Consider the following 24,794-nt stretch of genomic DNA (forward strand, 5'->3'; position numbering starts at 1 on the left):
TTGGACGTTTGTTTTACGTTTGATGAATAGCCTATTTCTTAATAAAACATAGATAACCAAAGAGACCCGGTTATTGCATGCTCCCTACACACAAGCCTACGACACTGCAATGTAACGCTTTCCGTAGCCTCTGCGTAGGCTTTTGCACCACTATGCTTGCTAGACTTACAGAGCCTCTGCGTAGGCAATGATGCAGTACTTGCTCAAACCTGTTCTATGTACGCTATAAATTTGCAAGTGAAATAAAAAACCATTTAACACAAACTGCCATCTCGCTACTACCTGTCGCTGAAAGCTTCTGTCTCCTGCTGTCTGGATCCCCCTGTTCGCTGCTACAGCCTGCTACTCCGAACCTGAAGCTCCTGCCTGACCTCCGACCCTGTGGGCTGACAGTCGAGCCAGCACCCTCCATTGGCATTCTCACGGTTTGATCCATTCACTTTTGAAATGTTTAAGTTAAGTTCTGTTTGGTGGCTTTCTGCCTCCCCCGTTCGGCCATGCGGTTGCATGTTGTTATGGGTAGACAGGCATGAAAAGCTCTATTGCCGTATCGAGCGTTTGTGTCCCTCACTTCATTTGCATTGAAAGGTGGGGTTCGAGTGGGGTTTGTTCATTTACAAACGAATCCTTTCTAGGGTCACAAGCTAAGGCTAAACAATTCCAGTACGTTCGCGCCTTTGCTCTCACGAAAGCTTGGCATACTACTCAGTACCTTGCCATGGTTTCATGGTCGGCACGAACAGCATAACAACAATAGGTGAAACTGTTGGTTGACACAATGCATTTTCTTTTATGCAGGTGTTTGAACATTTATATTTCTGGATTAAGAATGTAATCTCATGTTTCAGTTCTAGTAAGTACTTTATAAGTATCTAAAATATGGTGATCATTATTGTTTAGGGGATAGCTGGTTTTAGATTACTTCTCTGTATAATAGTTATTTGATCTTGTTCTCAATTCTAAAAACAGGTATTACCTTTGATATGTTAATTACAAGAAGGGTTACGATAATCAATACACCTTGGGCATGTTTTACATATGCTTTTCTGCATGATCTACGGTTGCCTGCTAACGTATGAGTCATGTCTAATCGTCTTTTACAGATTTTGAGGTTGAAGTGTAGAGCAGCATCCTATTTCAGTAAGTAGGCGGTCTTTGTTTGGGGGTACTATATATAGGAGTTTTTAAAGGCATATTAAAATTTATATATATATATACTCATCTTTGTTATCATTAGGTATAGGCCTTTCCCCCTCTACGCCCTTTAGTGGGAATCACAGATTACTACAGCAGGTAAGTTAATAAAAAAGAAACAAAAACAAAAAAAAGAAACGAAAAGACGCCCCTATCATTCTTGTACCCAGATGAAAGTTTAGGTTGCAAACAGAAAGGTTGATCTTTTACCATGGACATTAAAAGTTAAGTTTTATTTTATACATTTTTGAGTCCTGAGAGTGTCATCTTCCTGCTATCGGCACAATATATTAAAATTCACTTAGAATAATGGTTTATGTATAATAAAAAAGTACTTAGATCTGGTGTCTGTCTGTGTGTAAAAATATATATATCTCATGTACTTTTATTTACTTTATTAAACTTTTTATAACCTTTTTTGCAGGCATTAGGGGGACAGCCTGAGAGCTTAAGCAATCCCTCTGCAGACACTGCATATTCCTATTCCTTCCTATTCCTTCCATATTCCTTTCGTGAGGACCCCGCGATCACATGGCCGAGGAGGGGAGGATCGTGCAGTGAGGGTCTGCCTGAGCTCCCAGGCAGACCCCAGTATTGGAATCGCCAGCGTGGTAATGGCGGGGACGTTCTATGCCGCCCTCCTGCTTTTAGAACCACCCCAAAAAGGACAGCATAGAACGCCCACCGTCCTTAAGGGTTAAAACACAACTTAGATTCTTTATTATGTAAACAAACCAACACCATAATAATAAAAATAAATCAATAAAAATAATAAAAAACATAAGCAAAACAAATACACAACCACTTACATAAAGCTTAAAATAGCTGGACACAAGTAATCCTATACCCCCAACGTTTTGGCACCCGCAGCGGAGCCTTTATCAAGGGACAAAGTGGTTCAAGTCTCTTTCACGGTGTATTTATATTTATTTTGTTTTGTGTGTTTACAAAGTAAAGTATCTAAGTTTATGTTTTAATGTTGTAATATTAATACACACACACACACACACACTTTTCTGGCATGATAGGGAAGCCTCTTTAGGATACCACCCTGTTCTTACATTATTGATGTTACGGCCTTTTCCTATTTGTGCTTAGTAATAATGTACGTTGTGTCACGGGGAATATCAGTATGTGTCATTTGACAGCAGTGTTTGCCCATACTGTAGATGATCTTGGGGATACCAAAGAAACACCCCAAAAACATGAAGTGTAGAAGTTTTGCTGGATCTGGGACACTTTGTAGGCATATAATAAAAATAATAACAACAACAACAACAACCAAAATTATTTACTTGTGCAAAACTGAACGGCTTTTCAAATTAAAAACATAGTCCTAACTTGAGCAAGAAAATCTACCAGCTCTACTAATAAAGGCACACGTAACGGCCGACTGCAGATAATGGGTTAATCAACATCTCCCTGCTATCTGCTTGTACATCTAATGCCTGGAAAATATCAAGAGCTGTACAGATTGACAAACATGGAGATAAAAGCTTTAACAAACCACAGAGCGTGTGCTCACTATGCAGTATACAGAATTCAGGCCACACGGCTGAAACGTTGTGTCCTTGTTTTGTCCTTTGGATCGAATAAATCCATTTGATTCTTCACCCTACACTGTGAAACCTGTGGCTTTCTACCTATTTCTATGAAGTATAATCCATGTAAAGCATCATAAAAATGGGAACTCACTTTCAACCTGAACTGTCCCTTTAAGCATCAGAAAATATTACGTTCATTGAAAACTAATGCATGTAAGAAAGTGGTTTGTAATATGTTTTGTTTGGTTAATGCTTTTTCTTTATGTTACATTCCTGCTTGGGGAACAGTAGCACTCATTCTTAAAAGATTTACTTTAAATAGTTGTGAAAACGACAAACCGTTTTTATTCAGGTTTACACAAAAAACCCTCAGACAGAAACTAAGTGGACGACTCACAAAATGTAATCCTGATTCTAGCTGTGCTTATGCCAAAAAGCCTCAAATGAGGCGTCAACCCCGAGGCTCAGCATTTAATTCATGCAACTTGGAAACCGATGAAAATAATATAAGAGGGTGAATAAAGTCTGATTGTGCAAGTGGAAGGGAGATTTTTTTTTTTAAGTTAGATGTTTTGGTTCTAACCTTTCTAAAGGACATTTCTGTGGTATCCTCTGTAATCGAGGGCACTATGAATTATTGTACAACATGCTGCACTAAACAAATTTGATGTCAGCTCCCTATTAAAATAAAAACCGAGAATAGTTCACTCTGCTTTTAAGGGACTATGGTGGCTGAAGGATTCATGTCCGCAACGCACACTGCAACGTTGGATTTTGTGTCTGATACATGTGTCTCAGGGGGATTTTCCTTGAACATAAACGGTGCCAATACATATGCACGCCAGCATGACACAGTTACAAACAGGCACTGGACATGCAAAGAACACTTTGCAACTTGCACATGCCGACGTTACCGCATGGCCACAACTGCACCAAATGTTGCTCTGGCATTACCCTTTAGAGGGATTGCAGATTACATTTGGCCAAATAATAGGGCAGACATGTCATTTACTAATAGTAGAATTTTTTTTTTTTTTTAAATACCTCGACAGCTTTTATATGCTTCTCAAGAACCAGTAAAACCACTCTTAAAGTGGGAGTAGGTAGGTACGCACTAGCCCATCACGACTGCCAATTCCCTGGAGCCAATGCAAGAGGTAGAAAACCTCCCTGATTGTCTGAGTAACAGCCATGGAGTAGTTTCTGCCTCCAATCTATTGAAATCTGCAATTTTATAAATGGTCATTAATATGAAAGACTCCAGACTTATAAAGCACTTCAGTAAGTTGAAATGCTTTAAGTGTGTGGAGTGTTTCTTCAAACATTTTATATAACATCAATTTTATTAAAACTTAAAGGACCACTATAGTGAAGTGGTCTGGGTGCCAAGTCCCCCAGGTTTTAACCCTTCAGATGTAAACGTAGCAGTTTCAAAGAAAAGGCAGTACTCTATGGTATATTTTTGCTCAATCCCAGCAGCCGTCACACGTGCTGGCTGTGGGATTCAGTCATCGAGCTATGGAGGCTCCAGCAGTCTCACAGGATTCTCCATAGACCTCAGTGTTACAGCACTGATGCGGCTCCTGAAGCTGGAGTTGAAGGGTATCTGCAAGATCAAGATGGCTATGGCCACGAGGGACAGCTTGAGGCAAGTAAAACTTACTTTTCCCTGCAGAAATGGACTCACACTGGATCTGCTACTTTTGAGGGTCTTTAAAAATATGCAAAGACCCCCCAACAGATCTGCTTTAAGTGTATACTTTTTGTATATATTTCAAACTATACATTTTATTGTAGGTTTTGGCAGCACAGGGCAGAGATAATATCTGAATGAATGTGTGATTTGTGGATAAGAGGTTCACTTTAAGCAGCACTATCACGCTTACCTTTTTCCAATCATTTCCCCTTCTCTTCCGCTTTTCTACTTTATCTTCTATTTCTAACGAAAAACACTGGGTGTCAAAAAGTGTCAATTCCCCAGCCATCACCAGTGACAGCTGCAGGGAATTGGCTCTGTCTATTGGGGATCCTCCATAAACCTCAATGATAAGAGGACAGCAGTGACGTCGGCTCTTTGAAGAAGACCTACCAGAAGAAGATGGCACCAGCGAGGGACAGGTTCAGGTAAGTAGAGCTCACCATTATGTGATTATCTGCCTCCCCCCCCCCCCCCCCCCCCCAGACCTTCAGCGGCACCGTCCCCGTTGGGGGTCTTTGAACATTCTGCAAAATCCCCAGATGGGGGCAGTGCCGCTTTAAGACCTATGTTTACATTTATTGTAGCATGAAAATTACAATAATTCAATAATCTAAGCATAAAAAGACTTCAAACTTCTGTAAAATCTTTATATGCAAAATGTTTAATGTAAATAGACATTTGAGACCCCACACCATTACACTTTAAAACCTATTACTCCATACTTTCAAGAGTTAATGGTAAAGTGTGTACTTAAACTTCTAAAAGCAACCAAAATGGACTTGAGTGTAGTTTACTTAGCATTCTGACCACTTTCTAACCTATTTACAGATTAGTTATCCTGTGTGGTTGCTACTAAAAAAAACTAAAAAAAAAACTAAAAACACACAAAGGCTCTATTGTAAACCTTCATGTAAGTACCAAAGTCTCATCTGCATGCTTTAAACACAACATCTCCTATAATGGAGATTGAGAATACAGATTATCTTTCCATAGAAGAGTTTTATAATAGCCCAATCTACTTATTATAATTTAGCATTTTTAGCCAGAGGGATTAAGAGTAGGCATTTAGAATTATACAAACATTCATCATGGAGGGAACATGATATATATCTCGTTAAAAAAAATATGCATAGATAGACTTTATTTTATATTTAACAATGTAGACACCAAAATACAATGAAGAATGGCTCTGCAATAAATGGATACGTAATTCACACAAGGCAAAGAGGTAAACTGTGAATTTCTCATCATTAGAAATGTCGGTTGTGCATAAATGGTTCCTAAACAAACTGTGAAGATAAGGGAGCTATAAAAAGGTAAAATGTGCCAATTTCACCCTTACTCCAAAAAGAAGGCACAAAGATCTGCAATACGTTTTGACTTTGCAAATTTAAAGATGAAGTGTCACTACTCCGTAAGTAATGATCCTCTTTATTTAGATCACTAAAATAACTGGAACATTTGCCCCTATAGTACCTATGTGTCCAAACAACTTGTTGGTGGTCATGTGCACATGTATGTTCAACAATCCTTCCCGAAAGTGCTTTATATTGTATTGTCAGCACGTCAGTGTGAGGACGTACTAAATTACAGCAGGAAATGTAAATTCTAACAAATTAAATTCCATTTAAAACAGTTGAAAGGTCGTCATGTTATTGAAACACGCTCTTTATTTAAAATAGTCTCCTGTAGTCAATGTAGATATGAAATTAAACTACTAGTGACACCTCTAATCAATGCTGACAAATCCAACAATGCCCTAACAATTACTGCCAAAAAGTTTCATTCGGTTAATGTGCTAGTAAGCAATTTAACAAAAGAAAGAAAATGGACTAAATAAATAAAAAAATAAAAAAAGTAATCAACAATTTAGAAATATGTACAGTGTACATACAGCCCATCTCTCTTCTAAACTTGAAATCCTGCCATTGTACAGAGAGCCTCAATTTTAGAAAATACTCCAAACACCATAACCACTTCAGCTATTGCAGTGGTTATTTCTTTGTTTTTCTCTTCCAAACCATTTTCCTCAGCAACCAAAGCCCAACCCCTACAGTCAAGAAGTCATAAGAAAAATCTAACTTCTTATTTATCCATTTAATGTGTTTATGCTGTGTAGTTATCATTCGGGTATACTATGATTTACTCATACTGCTGTGGACGTTTTCAGCACTGTCAAATCGGCAATGGAGGCTCTAATCTGCACTGCCAGGGTGGCAGACAAAAGGTCCAGGCTCACAGCTCCCCAAGTGCTCTGAAGTGCATTGCTTTGGGCTCAGTGCTCAGAAGGTACTCTGTGAAAAGCAAGCTCATCAACAGTTACAGTTTCGATGTGTTCCTAGAAGTGTTTTAATTAATCTAAACATATGTAACACATGATAATTAAAAAAAAAAAAAAAAAATATTGAAAAGAGTCCTTAGTCACTTTCTAGGACTCAAAGTGGCTTTGGCAAGATATATGGTGACACATCTGGGAGGCAGCTTCTTGGTTTGAGCAACTTCACAGGAGCAGTGTGTTAAAAGTACCCCTGCAAAGTTACCGTATTTACTCGAGTATAAGCAGAGTTTTTCAGCACATTTTTTGTGCTGAAAAAACCCAACTCGGCTTATACTCGAGTCAATGTCTGTATTATGGCAATTTGCATATACACAATGCACTCATATACACACTGCATTCATTATATACACACACTGTAAATAAATATTCAATTAATATAATTTTTTTAGGATCTAATTTTATTTAGAAATTTACCAGTAGCTGCTGCATTTCCCACCCTAGTCTTATACTCGAGTCAATAAGTTTTCCCAGTTTTTTGGGGTAAAATTAGGGGCCTCAGCTTATACTCGAGTATATACGGTATTCAAGATGGGGAAAGTAGACCCTTGAACTCCGTTAGAAAACATAGTCTAAGTTGTTAAAAGTGTATATCTTCTTTATTAAAGCAAAAATCTGAAAAAACAAAACAAACAAAAAAAAAAAAACCACACACAGTATGGAGAAATTGCAACAAAACAGAATATGAGAATGGAGAAAAGCTTTCTCCATACCACAAAAATGAGAATATGAGAACTTTTGAAAACAGACTAAAGCTTAGAGGAACTCAGTAGCTGCCTTCGCTAAATCTCCGCTCAGGTGTCAATAGTTTTTGCTCACTTGTGCCATTACAGAGAGTACCAGTTCCAAGGCATATCAGACTAATCCCACCCATAAGGGCAGTCCAGAAACAAAATGCCAGCATGTTTTCTCTGCACGAGAAATACAGCAACCCGGACAGCAACTATTTTGATACCTGAGCAGGGATTTGCCGAAGGGCAAGCTACTGAGTTCCTCTAAGCGTTTGTCTGTTTTCAGGAGTTCTCATATTCTCATTTTTGTGGTATGGAGAAATTGACTACAGAACTATCTTGGAGGAACTGCCGCCACAAACACGCTTATATCCCCGTGTGATAGACCTATCCCTGCATTATACCATTTTGAACGTAGGAACAATTTGCTGAGCCTGCCAAAGACCCACTGAGCAGATACCCTAGTCTTTTTTTTGTCTCATCCAATTGACAGTATCCCCACTCACTCACAAAAGCACCTTAGCAATATCACCGTGACTGTCCATAAGGCAATTGCACGAAAACAGATCAATTCAACTCCCTCATTAATTCGCACTGCTCTTGCAGTGGGTTTCCCCTCATCCCTTCCCCTTATCCATATGCAACATTCCTTTTTCATTAAATTCTTATCTGTTTGTCATAACCATTGAAAATATGACTGGAAACTTTAGGCCACATTTTAAGCTAAACATTCACAATACTCTACCAATTATGATGGCTTTGTCCTGGCATATTTCAAAAAAGAAAAGAAAACACACCAACACGGATATAACTTACATTAATGATGAGTGTTAAAGTCTGAAGGTAAAATTATCACACATTTTCACCAATCACATCACGTGACTACACAGCTCAAGAACCAGTTCACAATAGGGATGACATGCCACACGAATGAGTAATAACTATTAGGGAGAGGTTCAAACATGATGTGACCGAAATTAAAAAATGATGCAAGACCTAGAATAAAAAGTTATTGAAACAATGTAGAAAATCTTTTTGTCAAGTAGGAAGAATTGACTCATTCATATCCTAAATAAAGGTATGCCATGATACAGGAATAAAGTCTAGCATTCAAACATTACCACAATTAAGCAAAGACTGGGCTTATTAACAGTCCGTTAGGTCACACAAAAATATAAGAAGAAACTATATTGGGAGATCGGTCAAAAACCTAAAAGAATGTATTTTCAATAAGATCACAAAATATAAAATGATATTTATCTTTAGAGTATTATTCAGATTCGTGTTTTAAAGTCTTATCATTTGTAGCTCTTTCTTTCCCTGATCTGAAAACGACTATGTACGAAAATCAAAGTCCCCAATCCATGCCACAAATGACCATACTCCACGAAGTAATGCAAATATTTTAATGTAAGGCATGTTAGAAGTCAATATTTTTACCCATATTGTTACCCAAACGCTAATGGCTTCAAAAAAAGATGTATTTTTAACCTCTGGAAACAGAAGGACCCCCCAACGTGGGTAACACTCAAAACACAAATTTTGTTTTCAATTAAAAATAGAGAGGGAACCCCTGCCAATAACTAGATATGGATGGAATACATGGAAGAACTTTATCCAAGAAGATTAGTATACAAATACAATCTGAGTGAGAATCTCCTGAATGGATAGGGGTATTATTTGCCCCAAGAGGTGCTCCTCCTGCCTACGCTGTCACTCCCTCCTCCTAAGAGCGAATACATTAGGATACCTAGGATGTAAATATATATATATATATATAAAAAAGACTCCGATGGGAACCTATTTCTGCTTATCTTGATTACTATTTCAAGGCTTGTGACCATCGCTTTTTGTCCTTTTTTTTTTCTCTTTTTTTTTTTTTGTCTGTCTGTTTATATATGCTGCAATACGATTTGACTTATGAGGCTCTGGATTAAGTTTGATTGTTTAATTTGGGTTTAAACAACAGAGACAATGGGATTAATGACATATAGTGATTACTAAAGTATTGCATTTTGATATTGTTTTTTCTGTATGTCTTATCTAAAATATCTAATAAAAAAAAAAGGAAGTCAATATTTTATATCTGTTGGGGTTAGCGCAAAGTTATAGGAAAATCACGTTTTTCAGATCAGTTAAAATCCTCCCACGTGAGAATCAGCATAAAGTCAAGGTGCAAAGCTTGGTAGTAAATACAGAAGTAATCATTGAAGAGTCATCTGGCACGTACATCTCTAGAGCATTCCAATCATTATCCTTGAGTCATACTGAGTTTCATGCATGTAACGTTTTGAAATTGTTACTCCAAAGTGATGTTTAACTGAAACTACGTAATTGGAAGTCTTTATTTTGGACATATTAAGGACAGCAAAACAAGCACACATTGTTTGTTCATAAAAACAAGCAGTCTGAGCACCACCACCACTACATTCAATTGAAAGGGTTATGGTGCAGTAAGACTGCAGGGACCATTTCCAAACTCTCAGTGGCACCAAGTTCGAGGTTTGCTGTTTAAAGCTTCGGATTATCATTTATAAAGGGCCAAAAATCCTGCAGAGTTCTACAATGGGTAGACTAATAGACATGCAATTGTAACCAGACAAGTTGGAAGCACAGGAACAGAGGGGTTGAGTGCTTTGCTCATTAAGCTTCAGAGGGAGTTGCTCATTGAAGCAAAAAGGCTCCATCTTCAAAAGTTTGGGGGAGGGAGGAAACAGTATAAACCCTTAAGGTAAGTCATAGCCTGGGACCTCCTCACACCATAACTTAATTGTGATTAGGCTATTATGGTGCCCTGAGTGGTCTTTTAAAACAACACTCTGTTGTTATCGATGGGGATAAACATTTTCTTTTTTTTTACTTCTTGGGGGAAGGGTTTACCCAGTCCAATTAGCAAAATTGAATCTAGCCTTAGTAGTTACCAAAGTATGCTGGTGTCCTCACCAGCTCTAATGTTGATTAACAAATTGTTAATCAAGATTACAGTCATTGAGATAGCTCAGTGGGCTAGTGAATGATCAGCAGAATCTTCATCCTGCCGAGGTAGATAAAATGAGTACCATTAAATTGGGTAATAGGAACAACCCCCGGATGTTGGGCGAAGGTAATATCCCCAGGACGTACTTGAAAACCAGAGTAATCTGAATGTGCCTTTCCTGGTTAAATATTATTATTATTTGCCAACAGCTGTAATAGCAAGGGACCATTAAAACCACATTTCAATATAATCATTATTCTCAATAGGAGACTAGTGATAGCCTATCACTACCTTACTGAGAAGATTCCTTATTGAGAACATAGGCCGAAGGAGGCACAGGGGCCAGAAGAAACAGTGCCGTTGAGAGATGAAGTTGTTATGGCGCCAGAATGGTCCTTTAAAACTGCATAAGTATTAAAACAAAATAGGAAATGTCTAAGTTATTCACTTTTTTGCTTGTCAACTAAACATTTAATTATCTATTTTGGAAGGGGTTTATCAGCCAAGCTTATTTTTTTATTTTATTTTTTGCAAGCCATACGAGCATTTTCATTCAGTTCTTATACAAATCCATTACTTTAATTTGGCTTTTCTTTGTGTTGAATTAAATCAAATTTGAGTTATAATCAAGCCTCCCTGCTGTGTTTCAAGCAAAGCCAGAGGAATCAAACTATTTGGCTGAGTAGTAAACAGATCTGTAATTATCTTCAGAAAATCATCTGTCACTCTGAGCATTAATACAGAATGTTAATATCAATCCTTGAGTCACATTATGTATAACAGCTTTGGAGTAAGATTCTTTAAACACATGCACAAGATGGTGTCTTGCTCACATATTTTTAAAAGAGTCAAGCCAAAATCATGACGCTTAAAGAGACACTCCAGGCACCAAAACAACTACATCTGACTTAAGTTATGGTGCCAGGAGACACCCAGAGGCACTCTTACCTCAAGGGGTTAAACCATTCTCAAATGGTTTGACTCCAAAGTTGCCTCCAGCGCCAATGTACTCTCCCCCCCATCAGCATCCAGCTGCTTAATTTTCAGTTGGTGACTGGAGTGCCCCTTTAAGAATACGTTAAGCAGATAAAATATGCCAGCATTGTTTAATTTGTATCCTACAAATCTTGTCCCTACCCTCACCTTCCAATCAATCCTATGACAATGGCATACAGGTCTATACGGAGTACCCTCCTACAAGCACTTATCCTGTTCTACATTACATCAACAGCAGTACAGTCGTTGCTGTTATTACTCCAATAGCAAGCGTAGTCAATTGCAAGGGGAGTACAGGAACACAGTGATAGATGTCTCTGCTTGGACACCAGGAACTAGCAATAAACTTTCTGTAAACAGGGTAAACAACGCTGGAGAGTGACAGGAGGCAAGATCTTTCTACAGTGTATGCCAACACCTAGCAAATGATCTTCTACAGCCTTAAGAGATATGCTGAGAGAACATGCGCACACACAGCACTATTCCTATATGTCCTTTGCAGCTCAGAGTGCTATTGTAAAAAGCCAAGCAGCCCACTCATTTCAAGAAACACTCACAGCACCATAACAGCTATAGTGTAAGAACTCAAGCTATTTGACTTCTTACCTGTAGTACGCAGGGCCCCACTCTATTCCATCAATACAGCCTCCTGAGATCCTTCAGATACCAGGTAAGATGTCAAAGCCTGTTCTAAAACAGGTAGACTACTTACATAGCTATATACAGCGTGATTTAAGGTTTATGATGCTTGACTATGTGATGTAAAATAAACGTGCAGAAAAATTGAAATTGGCTAACCCAAGACAAGGTGCTTCAGCAACTAAAGGAAGTTAATATAAAAACAGAGCTTCAGGGCCTGGTGGTATTCATCCACGAGTACTTGAGGAACAACGCGTGGAAATAAGTGAACCTCTTTTTAATCTTTCAAGATTCTTTACTTTTAGGAAGTGTTCCCCGAGGATTGAAGGAAGGCGGATGTGGTTCCTATATTCAAAAAGGGTTCAAAATCCTTGCCTGGAAATTACAGACCTGTGAGCTTACCTTCTGTGGCTTGGAAAGTATTTGAACGGTTATTGAGGGATAGTATTCAAGAATTCCTTGAGAAGAATGTGGCTATCAGTAAAAAGTATAAAGAGTTTTTTATGAAGCACAGGTCATGTCAAACTAACTTTATTGCACTCTATGAAGAAGTAAGTAGAAGTATAAATCAGGGTGTTGCAGTGGATGTGATCTATTTGGATTTTGCCAAGGCGTTTGATACAGTTCCACACAATAGATTAGTGTTCAAACTCAAGGAAATCGGTCTAAATGAAAATTCTTGTTCTTGGGTAGAACATTGGCTAAAAAAATAAATAAAAAAAAATAGAGTACAGAGTTGTCATTAATGGTACATTTTCAAGCTAGACAAAGTTGACTTGTGGTGTACCTCAGGGTTCTGTGCTGGGACCCCTTCTGTTTATAAATGATCTTGAAAAAAAACATTGAAAGTCATGTTTCAGTGTTTGCAGATGACACAAAACTCTGTAAAGTAATGTGAGCAAGTTATTACTTTGCTGCAGAGGGATAGACTGAGGGACTAGGCACTTAAAGGACCACTGTAGTCACCCAGACCGCTTCAGCTCAATGAAGTGGTCTGGGTGCCAGGTTCCCGAGGTTTTAACCCTGGAACTGGAAACGAAACTGCTATGTTTATATTGCAGGGTTAATCCAGCCTCTAGTGGCTGTCTTCCTGACAGCCGCTAGAGGCACTTCCGCGACACTCAATGCGAAAATCCCATTGAGCACGCAGAACGTCCATAGGAAAGCATTGACGTTCTCCCACTCGGGAGCGGACGTTGGAGAGGAGGAGGGGTCACCAGCGCAGAGGGAGCCCGGCGCTGGGTTGAGGTAAGTGGCTGAAGGAGTTTTAACCCCTTGACCCCAGCAGGAAGGGGGCCCTGAGGGTGGGGGGGGACCTAAGGACTATACAGTGCCAGGAAAACGAGTTTGTTTTCCTGGCACTATAGTGGTCCTTTAAATGGCAGATGAAATTTAATGTAGAAAAATGCAAAGTTATGCACTTCGGCATAAAGAATGGACAAGCAACGTATATACCTTTAATTAGGTATGACAACACACGATAAGGACTTGGGAATTGTTATAGACAACAAACTATGCAACAATGTGCAATGTCAATCAGCAGTGGCTAAGGCTAGTAAAGTATTGTCATGCATGAAAAAGGGCATTAATTCTCGGCATGAGAATATCATTTTGCCTCTTTATAATGGAAGCAGGCTATACACAAAGCATAAACAAAGAAGAGGATGCCCAACGGCTAGTAACAGGTGGAACATGAACGTGGCTTTAAAGAAGCAATGTAGCAGGGTTATGCTGCAGCATGTAAAATGCAAATAAACTTAAGAAAAATAAAATGAGCTTTGTAAAGCTAGACAGGTAACTGTGGTGTACCTTCAAGGTAGACTGTGGTAGGGTGGATCAGGTACCCCGGCAGACTGAAGTCAAAGGTAGAGTAAACATAGGCAGGTATCTAATCTTATAAGCTCTAGGTGTAATTGCAATTTGCACCCTATGCATAAACCCTGTATCAGGTAGTTTATCCAACACCTACGCTTGGTCTCCAGCCCCCACCACCAGATAATGTCTCATATATCCAGCACGGTCCATACCGCTGGCCCCTGGCTGCAGTGAGGGCCCATACACTGTGTCCGCTGTTCCGGAAACTCTGAGCACCAAGAACAAAGTCCCAGGAGGATTGGCATTCCCTCTGGGGTTGTTTGGTATGCATCGGGGTAGATTCTTTCAATGCCCTCAGCCTCAGAGAGTGGAGGCGAGTGCCAGTCACTCTGGGATCTAGGTAAGTGCCGGGCGAGCGAGACATTGGTAGCATGCATGGGAGAGCCAAAGTGTACCGCCGGGTCAAGACAGAGGTGAAGTGGTGAGGCTCAGGAGGGGAGTTGCATATTGTGCTGACACTCAGAGGATTCCTCGCTGGTTGGCTCAGCCTATGCTCCAGCCTCTCCCAAAATGTGGCAAAAAATAGCGTCCAATCGGAGCATGGTTTGTCTCCATTAGGCCTTGTGTTGTGGATGTATGCATGGTAGACAGGAACCCTAACCGCCACTACATGTTCCGGCAGGAATAACAGTGGGAAGAGCATCCACCCCCCCTCCCCCCCTTAACAGCATCCACATGCAGGCCACCAGAGAGCTTCGGATTTAGCAATGGCAAAATAAATAAAATCTTTTTCCATGACAACCACAAAACATACAGCTTAAACATCAAAACATGATTTTCCCATTTTCTAGAGTATGACCCTAATGACCAGTTCAGATCATTCTACATAATTAAATCCCATTGGTCAGGGCGCCATATTTTGACTTACACCATTAAGACACATTGAAGGGTGGGGGGGGGCGGGACAATGAAGCCATTGCATTCTATAACAATGTAAACATATGAGGGAGCTAGTCACACCACGTCACACCACGTAAGGAAATTTAGGATACTAAAGACTTATGACACATAGACCATCATGATCCTTCCTTAAGAAAGATGGCATAACTAAGCAGTGAGTCTACCTGGTATCATGACTGGTGAGAGAAGGAGAGAACTGTAATGGTTAGTGGAAAGATACACATTGGGGAGGTTTTAGTTTATAAGCTAACTTTTTCTCCGTAGATTTCTAAAATCGAGGATTTCTATTTTATTGTAGTACTACAGACATTAAAAATAAATATATTTTAATATTAAGTGTTCCTTTAAGTAAATATAGCATTTAGTCAACTAAAAGATTTCAGAAGGTGGAAATATACCAATATGTTTACATCAGTGATCACAAATAGAATAGAGACATACAGCAAACCATTTGAAGAGAAAGAAGCAACACTTCTTACTGCAGTTTCACACTAAGATGACTCACATCTATTCTCAGCTGTACCAAAAGGCCAGATCATGCACACCTTAGCAACACAAACGGAAACAAAGCTCCATCAATACTTGTTTGTGTCTGATTTTCGTCAACACTAGTTGAATGTTGGACATCAAACATACAAGGCCATGTAAATTGATATGGTCTATTTGAACTATGTTTATTTTTTTTGTTTTGTTTTTTTTTAAAGAAAGCTACAAAAGAATAGTACAACAGTTACCAGGGCCAGGTTATGTGTGCATAACTGGTACAACTTAGTGCTGATAGCAATGTAAAGCGTTTGGCCAAACTGACCAAGAAAGTAGCAGTTGTACTTTTAACTCCTGTTTATTTTTCCTCCAGTTGGCAACCTAGGTGCATTTTTTTTTTTTTTATATTTGCTTTTACAGAAGGAAAAACATTTTTTTTAATACAATTACATTATATATGTTGTATTGAGGAAAGCCAACACTGGGATGACATTTTATGCAATTTGTAATGCAAATTTAAAGGAATAGACCGTTTTGTATGGGAAGAAGGCCGTGAGTGCAGACCCTCTTTACAAACTATGTTCTGGATGGCAAACTAAATGTGACAGAATTTACATTTATTATTATATATCGTTGGTAAAGGTTTACAAATGTACTATCCACCCACAAATATGCTGGGCATCACAACTACTCATAAAATGATCCATCTTCATTGCGTGAGTAGCAGAAAACAAGTCTCGAATGAAATGCCAAATTTTAGAATTGGAAAAACAATATAAAATCTGGAGACAACTATGGAACTGAAAGTGGAAGGCACTTAGAGCAACACTATATTGTCAGGAATACAAAACAGGTATTCCTGACACTAGAAGGTTAAAAACACATTTTAAGTAGCCAGCCCCCCCTCCTCCCCCCCCCCTTGCCCAGGTTAGAAATGTATAAAACTTACCTTTATATTTCAGCACCGTGCAGGTCTTGTCGCAGCTGACTCCGCCCCTGCTCTGCCTACTTGGCTAAGATTATCACACTCAATTTTATATAATTAAGAGCAGTAAAACGTATAGTGATGTTGATATCAGTGAAAGTGCAGTTTTCGTGTGAAAAAAAAAAGAAAAAACAAATATGAGCACTTTGGCTAGGTTTTGTGACTAAGTAGCTACCACATGACAGTTTTAAGGGGAAAAAAAAAAATGCAAAAACACATTGTGGGGTATTCCAGCGCAGATACCCCAAGTCTAGAGTGAAAGGAGACTTACCTGTCAAAGTTATTTGATTGGTTGAAATACAAACCAACCAGAGAGCTGTGATAAGATTAGGTCCCCCTGGTGGCAACCTAATTTGGCTGGAAGGGGACACCAGGATGCAGGTCCTCCAATGTTATTTTACAGGCCCTATCCCAAGGAAAATGCCTTTTCTAGCAACTGTCCTTTTGCTCACTTTAGTAGATATGCCCCTATCTGTGACATGGGGGTATAAGGGAGTTTTAAAACAGGATTAGTTAAGACACGCCTCTATATTTGGCTACTTTTTCTTTAATTTCCCAGACTGCTAGGACACATCCAAACAGACCCACAATTGGGAGGATGAAAGCCAGAGATATTCCAACCCCCAGGTTTCTATTTAATCAGGCCAAGGCATAGCACTCAGTTTTAGCAAGGTTCTGTATACAGGCGTAGTCTAATGTACAGTGCTGTGGAATTGCTAGGCGCTTTATAAATAAGAAGAACCAAGTTACCCAACTGAAGGCATCACTTCATTATTGAGAGACTATCTGCGTGTGGTATAATGTGCTTCTTCAGGTTTTGAGGCTCATTAAAGTGAAAGGTAAACAGAATGGGCAACATTTTGTCTAGTTCACAGGTTATGGCTTTAATTTAATATTGCTGGATAAGCTTTTAAAAATATTTAATATTTTTGGATAAACTTTAAAAATGGATTTAATTATATGGAAAATGTTTTAAATTATAAATAAATTAATATATATATATATATATATCATATATTTTATTATTATTATTATTATTAATTATTATTATTATTTTAAAAGCTTATCCAACAATATTAAATTGAGGCCTAAATATTCAAATGTTTAAGTGAGAGTTACTGGTCTTGGAAAGAAAATGTTTCTAACAGATAACCCCGACTACATGTTCATTAAGATAACAGACCATAGAGAGGGACAGTAATGTGTTAAAAGAGATTAGATACTTACTGTTGACTATATCCTCCATATAAAGCCATACATTTTTTTAATTTTTTTTTTTTTTTTTTTAAATTAAACTATTAAAAGAATAACCATGTAAACATTTAAAATACTCAATGCATAATATTGCACTTAAAGTGACACTATAGTCACCAGAACAACTACATTAGATTGTAATGTTAAAACATACAAACTCCAAACAGCATGCAAGAGTAGTGGAAATGCAACATAATCTCCTATAGCTCGGCAATCGGCACTATAGAAAAGGTTGAAGAAGATCATTTCCCAGAGAACCAAAATGCTTATACTATTGTGCCCAGCAAGTGTGACAAAATGTTAGCGTACAGTGACTGGTCAGTTTTTTTTTGGTTTTTTTTATTAATATTGCTGCCAACTATAGTATGGCACACTCTTTTGTATTTTTTTTTTTATATTACATAATGCATACTTTTTTTTTTTTTTTTTTTACACATTCCAAGAACCATAACCACTACAGTCTGCTTTTGTGGTTCTGGTGCTATGAGTGCTCTGTCACTATTCCACTGTTCGTAGTCAAACAAATTTGAGTGTTTGCTTGGGTCTCCCAAATTGCACCCAATCTTCAGTAGAAGAAAGATGTCTCTGTAGAATAAGGCACCGCCAATACGTGCTTTTGCTCATTGGTTGAAAGCACTCGGTTGACGCTCTCAGTCAAGAGCATGGTCCTACATGGCCCTGCTTTATTCAATAGACCAGACTCTCCAGTAGGTAAAGACCAAATGCAGGTTATGTGGCAAGGTAAGTTGTCAAAGCATACTAAAAACATTTTGACTACTTACCGTGGACCAGTGTCAAGGCACTCCTGGAACGGTAACCACTACAAAGTACCATATTATAGGAATATTGATTGACATTAATGTAGACACTGGCAGATCAGAAGACAAGCACACACAAATATCGTATGCAGGGCCAAAATAATGGACGTAATTTAAAGGTGGGGCTATACGCCAGTTAAAACAGAATACTCTCTACAAATGTCACTTAACAGTAACTAGAGCTGCAACACAAAAAGCTTGCCCTTGAAATAATGCAAAAAAAGCTAAAACATAAAGAGGTTAAGTTACTGTCTAGAACCAACAGATGGAAAAATGCAGCAGCTTCTAACAAAGAAATCACATGATTTCATGATATGGTTCAATCCAACTTCAATACTCTGCTCTACCAGATGTCTGATACAAAAAGGGTCATATTTCAAGTCAGTTTACAAAATCAGCCTTCACCTTCGATTAACTAATTAATCCTCATTTAATTATCACAAGGACTTAACCAGGAACACTCGAAAAGAAAGTACAAACTCATCAGTACTGCATTTTCAATATACTACCATCGCATAGACACTAGCAGTCTGTGTATATTGATTATACGGATATTTTTATTTTGTCAATGTGCATTATTCACATTAAAAAGATGATACTTCTGAAAATCCCTTTCGGTGCAAATCACAGGGCAGCTACATTGCTTATTCTCGCGGGATAATAAGTGCAACTCTCAGCTTTCTGGTGAAGCAGTAAATCACTCTGAAGACTTGGTAGTGAGTGGTTTCATTCATGAAATGTTGGTTTTACCCATAAAATTTAAAAAAAAATATGTATAGAACTACTTGTGCAAGTTATATATAAAGCCTGCAATGTGACTTTTAAAGAGACACTCCATGCTCAAGTTAAACACCCCAAATATGGGCATAATAAGAAAATGTGAATGATTAAAACAATATTTTAAAACTGGTTAAATGAGAAGACCATTTGTTATTCTACCACCAGTGTGCATCTGTGTTTTGTGGTCATCTGTCATTACAGGTGGCTAGGGATAAGTATGCAGATACCCTATGATAGTCTAGTTAGAAGAGAACAAGATCTGTGCCACTGTTGGCGCACTATGAAAAGTCTGTAAGAGAGACCTATTGTGACATCAAGAAGATGATCCTCAATATGTCCACATACAACTACATCATATTCTTGCACCCTCATCCTGAGGACCAGCATTGCACAACAAAGCATCACGCCGGGAGATCTGAGCTTCCGCAGGCACAACTTTTGCATTTTATCTTAAATCAAGAGAAAGAAGCTGGCTGATGCAGCAATTTTTAAATAGATGGAGGCATACAACATGGGTATAAAAACAACAACATATAAACAAAAAGGCCACAAGTAACAAACATATGAATTCCACCATACCAATTAGGAACATTTACATGGCTGGTAAAGTTAATCACTGACATTTACTTTAGTCTCCGTGTCATCTCCCTAATTCTTAATGGTAACCCAGACTCCTTTGCCTTTATTGTATCATTTACATCTCAGTGATGAGGCCCAAAGACTGACATTTCTGTATCTTTGGTAAAGCATGTGCCTCACTGGAGGTTCAGATATGGATTACCCTTGTAGGTGGGACCAGGCTGATATGCAAATTATAGAGTTCCACTAGAATGGTACAAGTGAGCAAAAACTTTCTTGCAAGAGCAGAGCCTAAAAGTCTATTTGTTCTCATAGAGGCTGGTTTGTTAGAAATGTTTCCCCAGGCCTAGTCATAGTACTTCCTATAAAAGTACTGAATCTTATCGAATATAATTTGCAAGCACAAACAATTATATATTTCATTTCCAAACCAGAATCACTCATTAAACCCACAGTTTACAGAGTCCTATAAGAGTTTATTGCTGAAATAAATTCTACATTGTGACGGTTCATTGATCGAGATCTCCAATAACTATATCAGTTTGTGTCATACTCACAGATTGTATGAACAAGACAAAGTCAATGTGTGTGTGGACCCAGAAAAACCACACAGCTAGCTACATGTGTATTAGTTGAGGCAATACAGGAGTTAACACTTCTTAAATCTGATCTAATGCAAAAGAGGCTTCTAGAGAACCAGACACAATAGTCTTACCCAGACAGTACAGTAGACACTAATGGCATTAAATGAAGGTGACCCAGTCATATGTAAGTAACAGCTTCAGGAAGATCAAGTGCTTACAATAGCTACACAATGAAAAACAACAAAATGTGTGTGGTATTCATGTGTAATATATACACACACATTATAATATATATATATATATATATATATATATATATATATATATATATCCTATTAGGGATACCTGGTGTTATGCAGTAGTGATGTATTACTAAATTTTATAAGACAGACACAAGCCCTTGTCTCTATGAAACCAATTACACAGTTCCATAGGAGCAGCAAATCTATATGTGGGTGACATTTGAAATGAACACTTATTCATAAAATGGAGGATAGAAAAAAACTAAGGAGTGTACGTTTTTACAGTAATCGGTCAGGATAATAATTTTTTTTTAAAAAGTGTATATGAAATACAGAATAAACAGAGTGGGAGATAAATAGGCTAGCGGTATATGGCACAGGGAATGACAATAGTCCAAGGATGTGATTCCCATTAGAGACACACCGTGCTGGGGACACATTATTAGGAGATAAACTAGACTAGGGTGACCACTTCTCACATGGGGGAGGGGGCGGGGGTTAACGCTAAACCATATATTGGGGCTGTATAAAATTTTTTTTTAAAAAAATTAAAATAAAAAAAAATTACAGCTACCCTGCTGGCTTAGTACATCTTCCTCATGAAATCCATGGCTTTTACAAGGTTAGCAGTAAAAATGGTTAAAGCGGGCAGCATGGTCTGTGTTAAGACTAGAGATACTTTAGTACATGGCTACCTCGCAGCCGTACAGCTCACTGAGCTGCTCCACAATCCACTCCTCCAGCACCAGCCGCTTCCTCAGCTCTTTCCTGTCGTATTTCACAGTCACTTTGCCCTGCTGCTGTCTCCTCTGCTGCTGCTGCTTGTGTTGTTGCTGCTGCTGAGCCGCTGCCACTACCGGCGGGGGGTCCTCCCGAGCTCCGGGGGCTGCCAGCGGGGTCTGGAAGAACACCCTGCCCCCGGCTGCAGGGCTGGGCTCGGTACCACTGACTGCTGACATCTCCCGGACCTCCAGCCCGCCTTGCCCGCAGCAGTACACAGGACTCAGCTAGGCTGGGCAACGAAGGGGGCACTTAGGGTGGGCAACAAGGAGGCAGCAAGGATGGTGCTTGAGCTGCTAGTCACCGTTCTGCTGTTAGAACGTCAGATACAATGTATCTATCTATCCCCTTTTCTTATCCTCTCGAGAAGCCTGTCCTCTGCCCAAGCTATTGTTTTATTTGTAATGAGGGTAATTTCCTGAGTGAGTACTATTTCTTGATGAGCATATTCCAGCCGGAATCCTGAGATAAATCCTCCAGGTCTGAGTACTCTGTGACTGTGATCCTTCCCTTCTTGTCCTTCCTATTGCTTTCCTCTCATTCACTGTGCTTTTTCACCTAGCACCTGCACTTCCCCTCCTCCAGCATCAGACTCCACTCTGCTTCGTTACAGCAATAAAAGGGAGGTGCTTGCTCCCAAAAACCTGAAAGGAGGGGGTGGCAACCCTTACTTAAAGCCATAGGCTGCCAGGGCAATGGAATTAAAGTGGTTTTTAAGACAGGATCCATCACTGGGCTGAACTGCAGGGTTGTAGCTTCAGCTAAATAATAATAATAATATATAATATTAACTTCCAAGAAACCTCCTCACTTTATTCCTATCTCATATTTTATAATAATTATTATTATTATTTAGTTATTTATATAGCGCCAACAAATTCCGTAGCGCTGTACAATGGGATATATAATGCAGATGATCTAAAATGTAGTCCCACCACACTTTCCTTTTCTGTTGTTTGGCATGCATTATAACGTTTTACAGTTTGTAGGTGCTAGATTTATGTTTTAAAGTGATTGTCAGAGTGGGGATATGTATTGTACTTTGTACCGTATAATAGATGTGCAGCAGCATCGCAGACGAGTATTATTAGTATTCTCGTATATTCAATAGAAAAAATTCAACTGTAGGTAGAAAATCTGTTAAAGAAACAGTAAAACGGTAGGCATACAAATGTGTGCTAATAGTGCTATAATTCGCTGGTGGCTGTTTAGGTGACCGGCTCACAGTGCAAGTCTCTGCTGCTAGTCCCGCCTACTTGGCTCAGCCAATTGTGAGGCTGGCGCTCATACAACACAAAACACCTCACTGCGCCAGTCAGATGGTCTCTCTGAGATCATCTGAAAGAAGTAGCAGAGTTTTATTCAGATAGTTCTTCAGTAGCGCCTCTAGTGGCTGAGTGACACCCACTAGACGGAGGGATAGGCAATCTTCGGCACTCCAGATGTTGTGGACTACATCCCCCATAATGCTCTTGCAGCCATAATGCTGGCAAAGCATCATGGGAGGTGTAGTCTCAAACATCTGGAGTTCCGAAGGTTGCCTATGCCTGCACTAGAGGAACTTGAACACAGCATTGAGATGAAGTGGTCTGGGTGCCTATAGAGTCATTTCAATTAGTAGCAGGGATACTTTTGGTGTTTCTGCATATATTGCAAAATATCTCTAAAGTTGTCGTCCCTATTTAAAATGCTTGAAGAGCTCCCATGTGGATACTATCAATGGTCTACCTTCAAATCCTGGCACTTCGTCAGCAAGGAGCCACATCACTGTCTTTTACACATGCACAAGAGTACAAAACAGAGGAATTCCAAAAAAAACTGCCTTTTCCCATGTCTGTTAATAGTGACGGGTGCTGGAAAGAAAACCTTTTTTTTTGTCATCAACCTCAGCATTGGCCATAAGACTCAGTTCCTATTTTGCATTTCCAAAATTAGGGTCATCTGGAACTAAACTAACAGGATGAAATTTAGGATCTCTAACTATAAAGAGCCAATCATTCCATGGAATGGTGGCTGTCAGCAATTATTTTTTTGATAAGCACTCCTAGAGAGACACTGGGACTTGACTTGGTATGACTCCAAAGCAGACATCTTTATTTTTATTTTTTTAAACTATCGCTAAAGGACCTTGTGTCTAGTAGAGCAACAAGATTTATACATGTCCCCATTAAAAGATAGTAATGAGCGGAGATACTTGTTGTGATAATAGAAGGGATCCAAATTTACTTGGTATCATCAACTGCTCTCATTCCACAGAGACCATCCCATACAGAGGATTTTAATATTACATACATTTTATTTTCCTTGACAATCCAAATGGTGTGTGATGGTAGGAAAATCTGGCTCTGACATTGACTCTAGGATGTTTTGTATCAGAGGTCACAGATCAATGCCCAAGGGATGGCTTCTGGATAGCTAAGCAATGTGATTATTAAATTACTTCTTAACTGTCCTATATCCAGCAGGACCATTTCGATTTCGGGCCCTTTTACGGGAGGCAATGCCCATTTGGAACACAAGTGGTATCACTGGCAGGCATCTTTAGACCCACCCACTCCCTGTCCCAAATTATCACTTCTAAGTGTTGGGAAGGAAGCATGTAGTAACTGCTTCATTAAGCTAACGTTTTTTTTGTGATTGTATTGTCCCTTTAATGCAATAAAGTATTTACTTACTTTTTTCCAAAGTTAGCCCGTGGGAAAAAAACTAATGCGCATGTGCGGCGATGGCCATGCTCGCCTTAGTATTTCCCTCAAAGGAAAGCATGTATAATGCTTTCCTATGGAGTTTTACATGCATAGCATGAGGACGTCCAGCGTGCAGCGTCAGTTAGGTGATTAAAAGTCGCCTATTCACCTGGAAGTCCCTCTTGTGGCTGTCTGGTAGACATCCACTAGATGTGGAGTTAACCCTCATAGGTAATTATTGCAAACCCCTTAGTGACCAGACCACTTTTCAATTTTCTTACCGTTTGGGACCAGGGCTGTTTTTACATTTCTGCTGTGTTTGTGTTTAGCTGTAATTTTCCTCTTACTCATTTACTGTACCCACATATTATATACAATTTTTCACGCCATTAAATGGTCTTTCTAAAGATACCATTATTTTCATCCTATCATATAATTTACTATCAAAGCAATTATAAAATATGATGAAATTTTTTTAAAAAAACACACATTTTCGAACTTTGACCCCCAAAATCTGTTACGCATCTACAACCGCCAAAATACACCCATGCTAAGTAGTTTCTAAATTTTGTCCTGAGTTTAGAAATGCCCAATGTTAACATGTTCTTAGCTTTTTTTTGGAAACCTGTAGGGCAATAAGTACAAGTAGCACTTTGCTATTTCCTAACCATTTTGTTTTCAAAATTAACGCGTTACATTGTAACACTAATAT

At 38.9% G+C, this 24,794-nt stretch overlaps 1 protein-coding gene across 1 annotated transcript in view; it reads right to left on the reverse strand.

The window, feature by feature from the left end:
- The window catches only part of PPP1R14C (protein phosphatase 1 regulatory inhibitor subunit 14C), a 64,262-nt gene extending 42,277 nt beyond the window's left edge, over positions 1–21,985 (reverse strand). Inside the window, exon 1 of the mRNA XM_063441333.1 lies at positions 21,311–21,985. Within this exon, the coding sequence (XP_063297403.1) occupies positions 21,311–21,574 (264 nt within the window). The 5' untranslated portion in view covers positions 21,575–21,985. The remainder of the gene's footprint in view (positions 1–21,310) is intronic.
- Positions 21,986–24,794: the final 2,809 nt, after the last annotated feature.

This window comes from Pelobates fuscus, chromosome 2 (assembly GCF_036172605.1).
Source record: "Pelobates fuscus isolate aPelFus1 chromosome 2, aPelFus1.pri, whole genome shotgun sequence".
In the NCBI taxonomy this organism is placed as follows: Eukaryota; Metazoa; Chordata; class Amphibia; order Anura; family Pelobatidae; genus Pelobates; species Pelobates fuscus.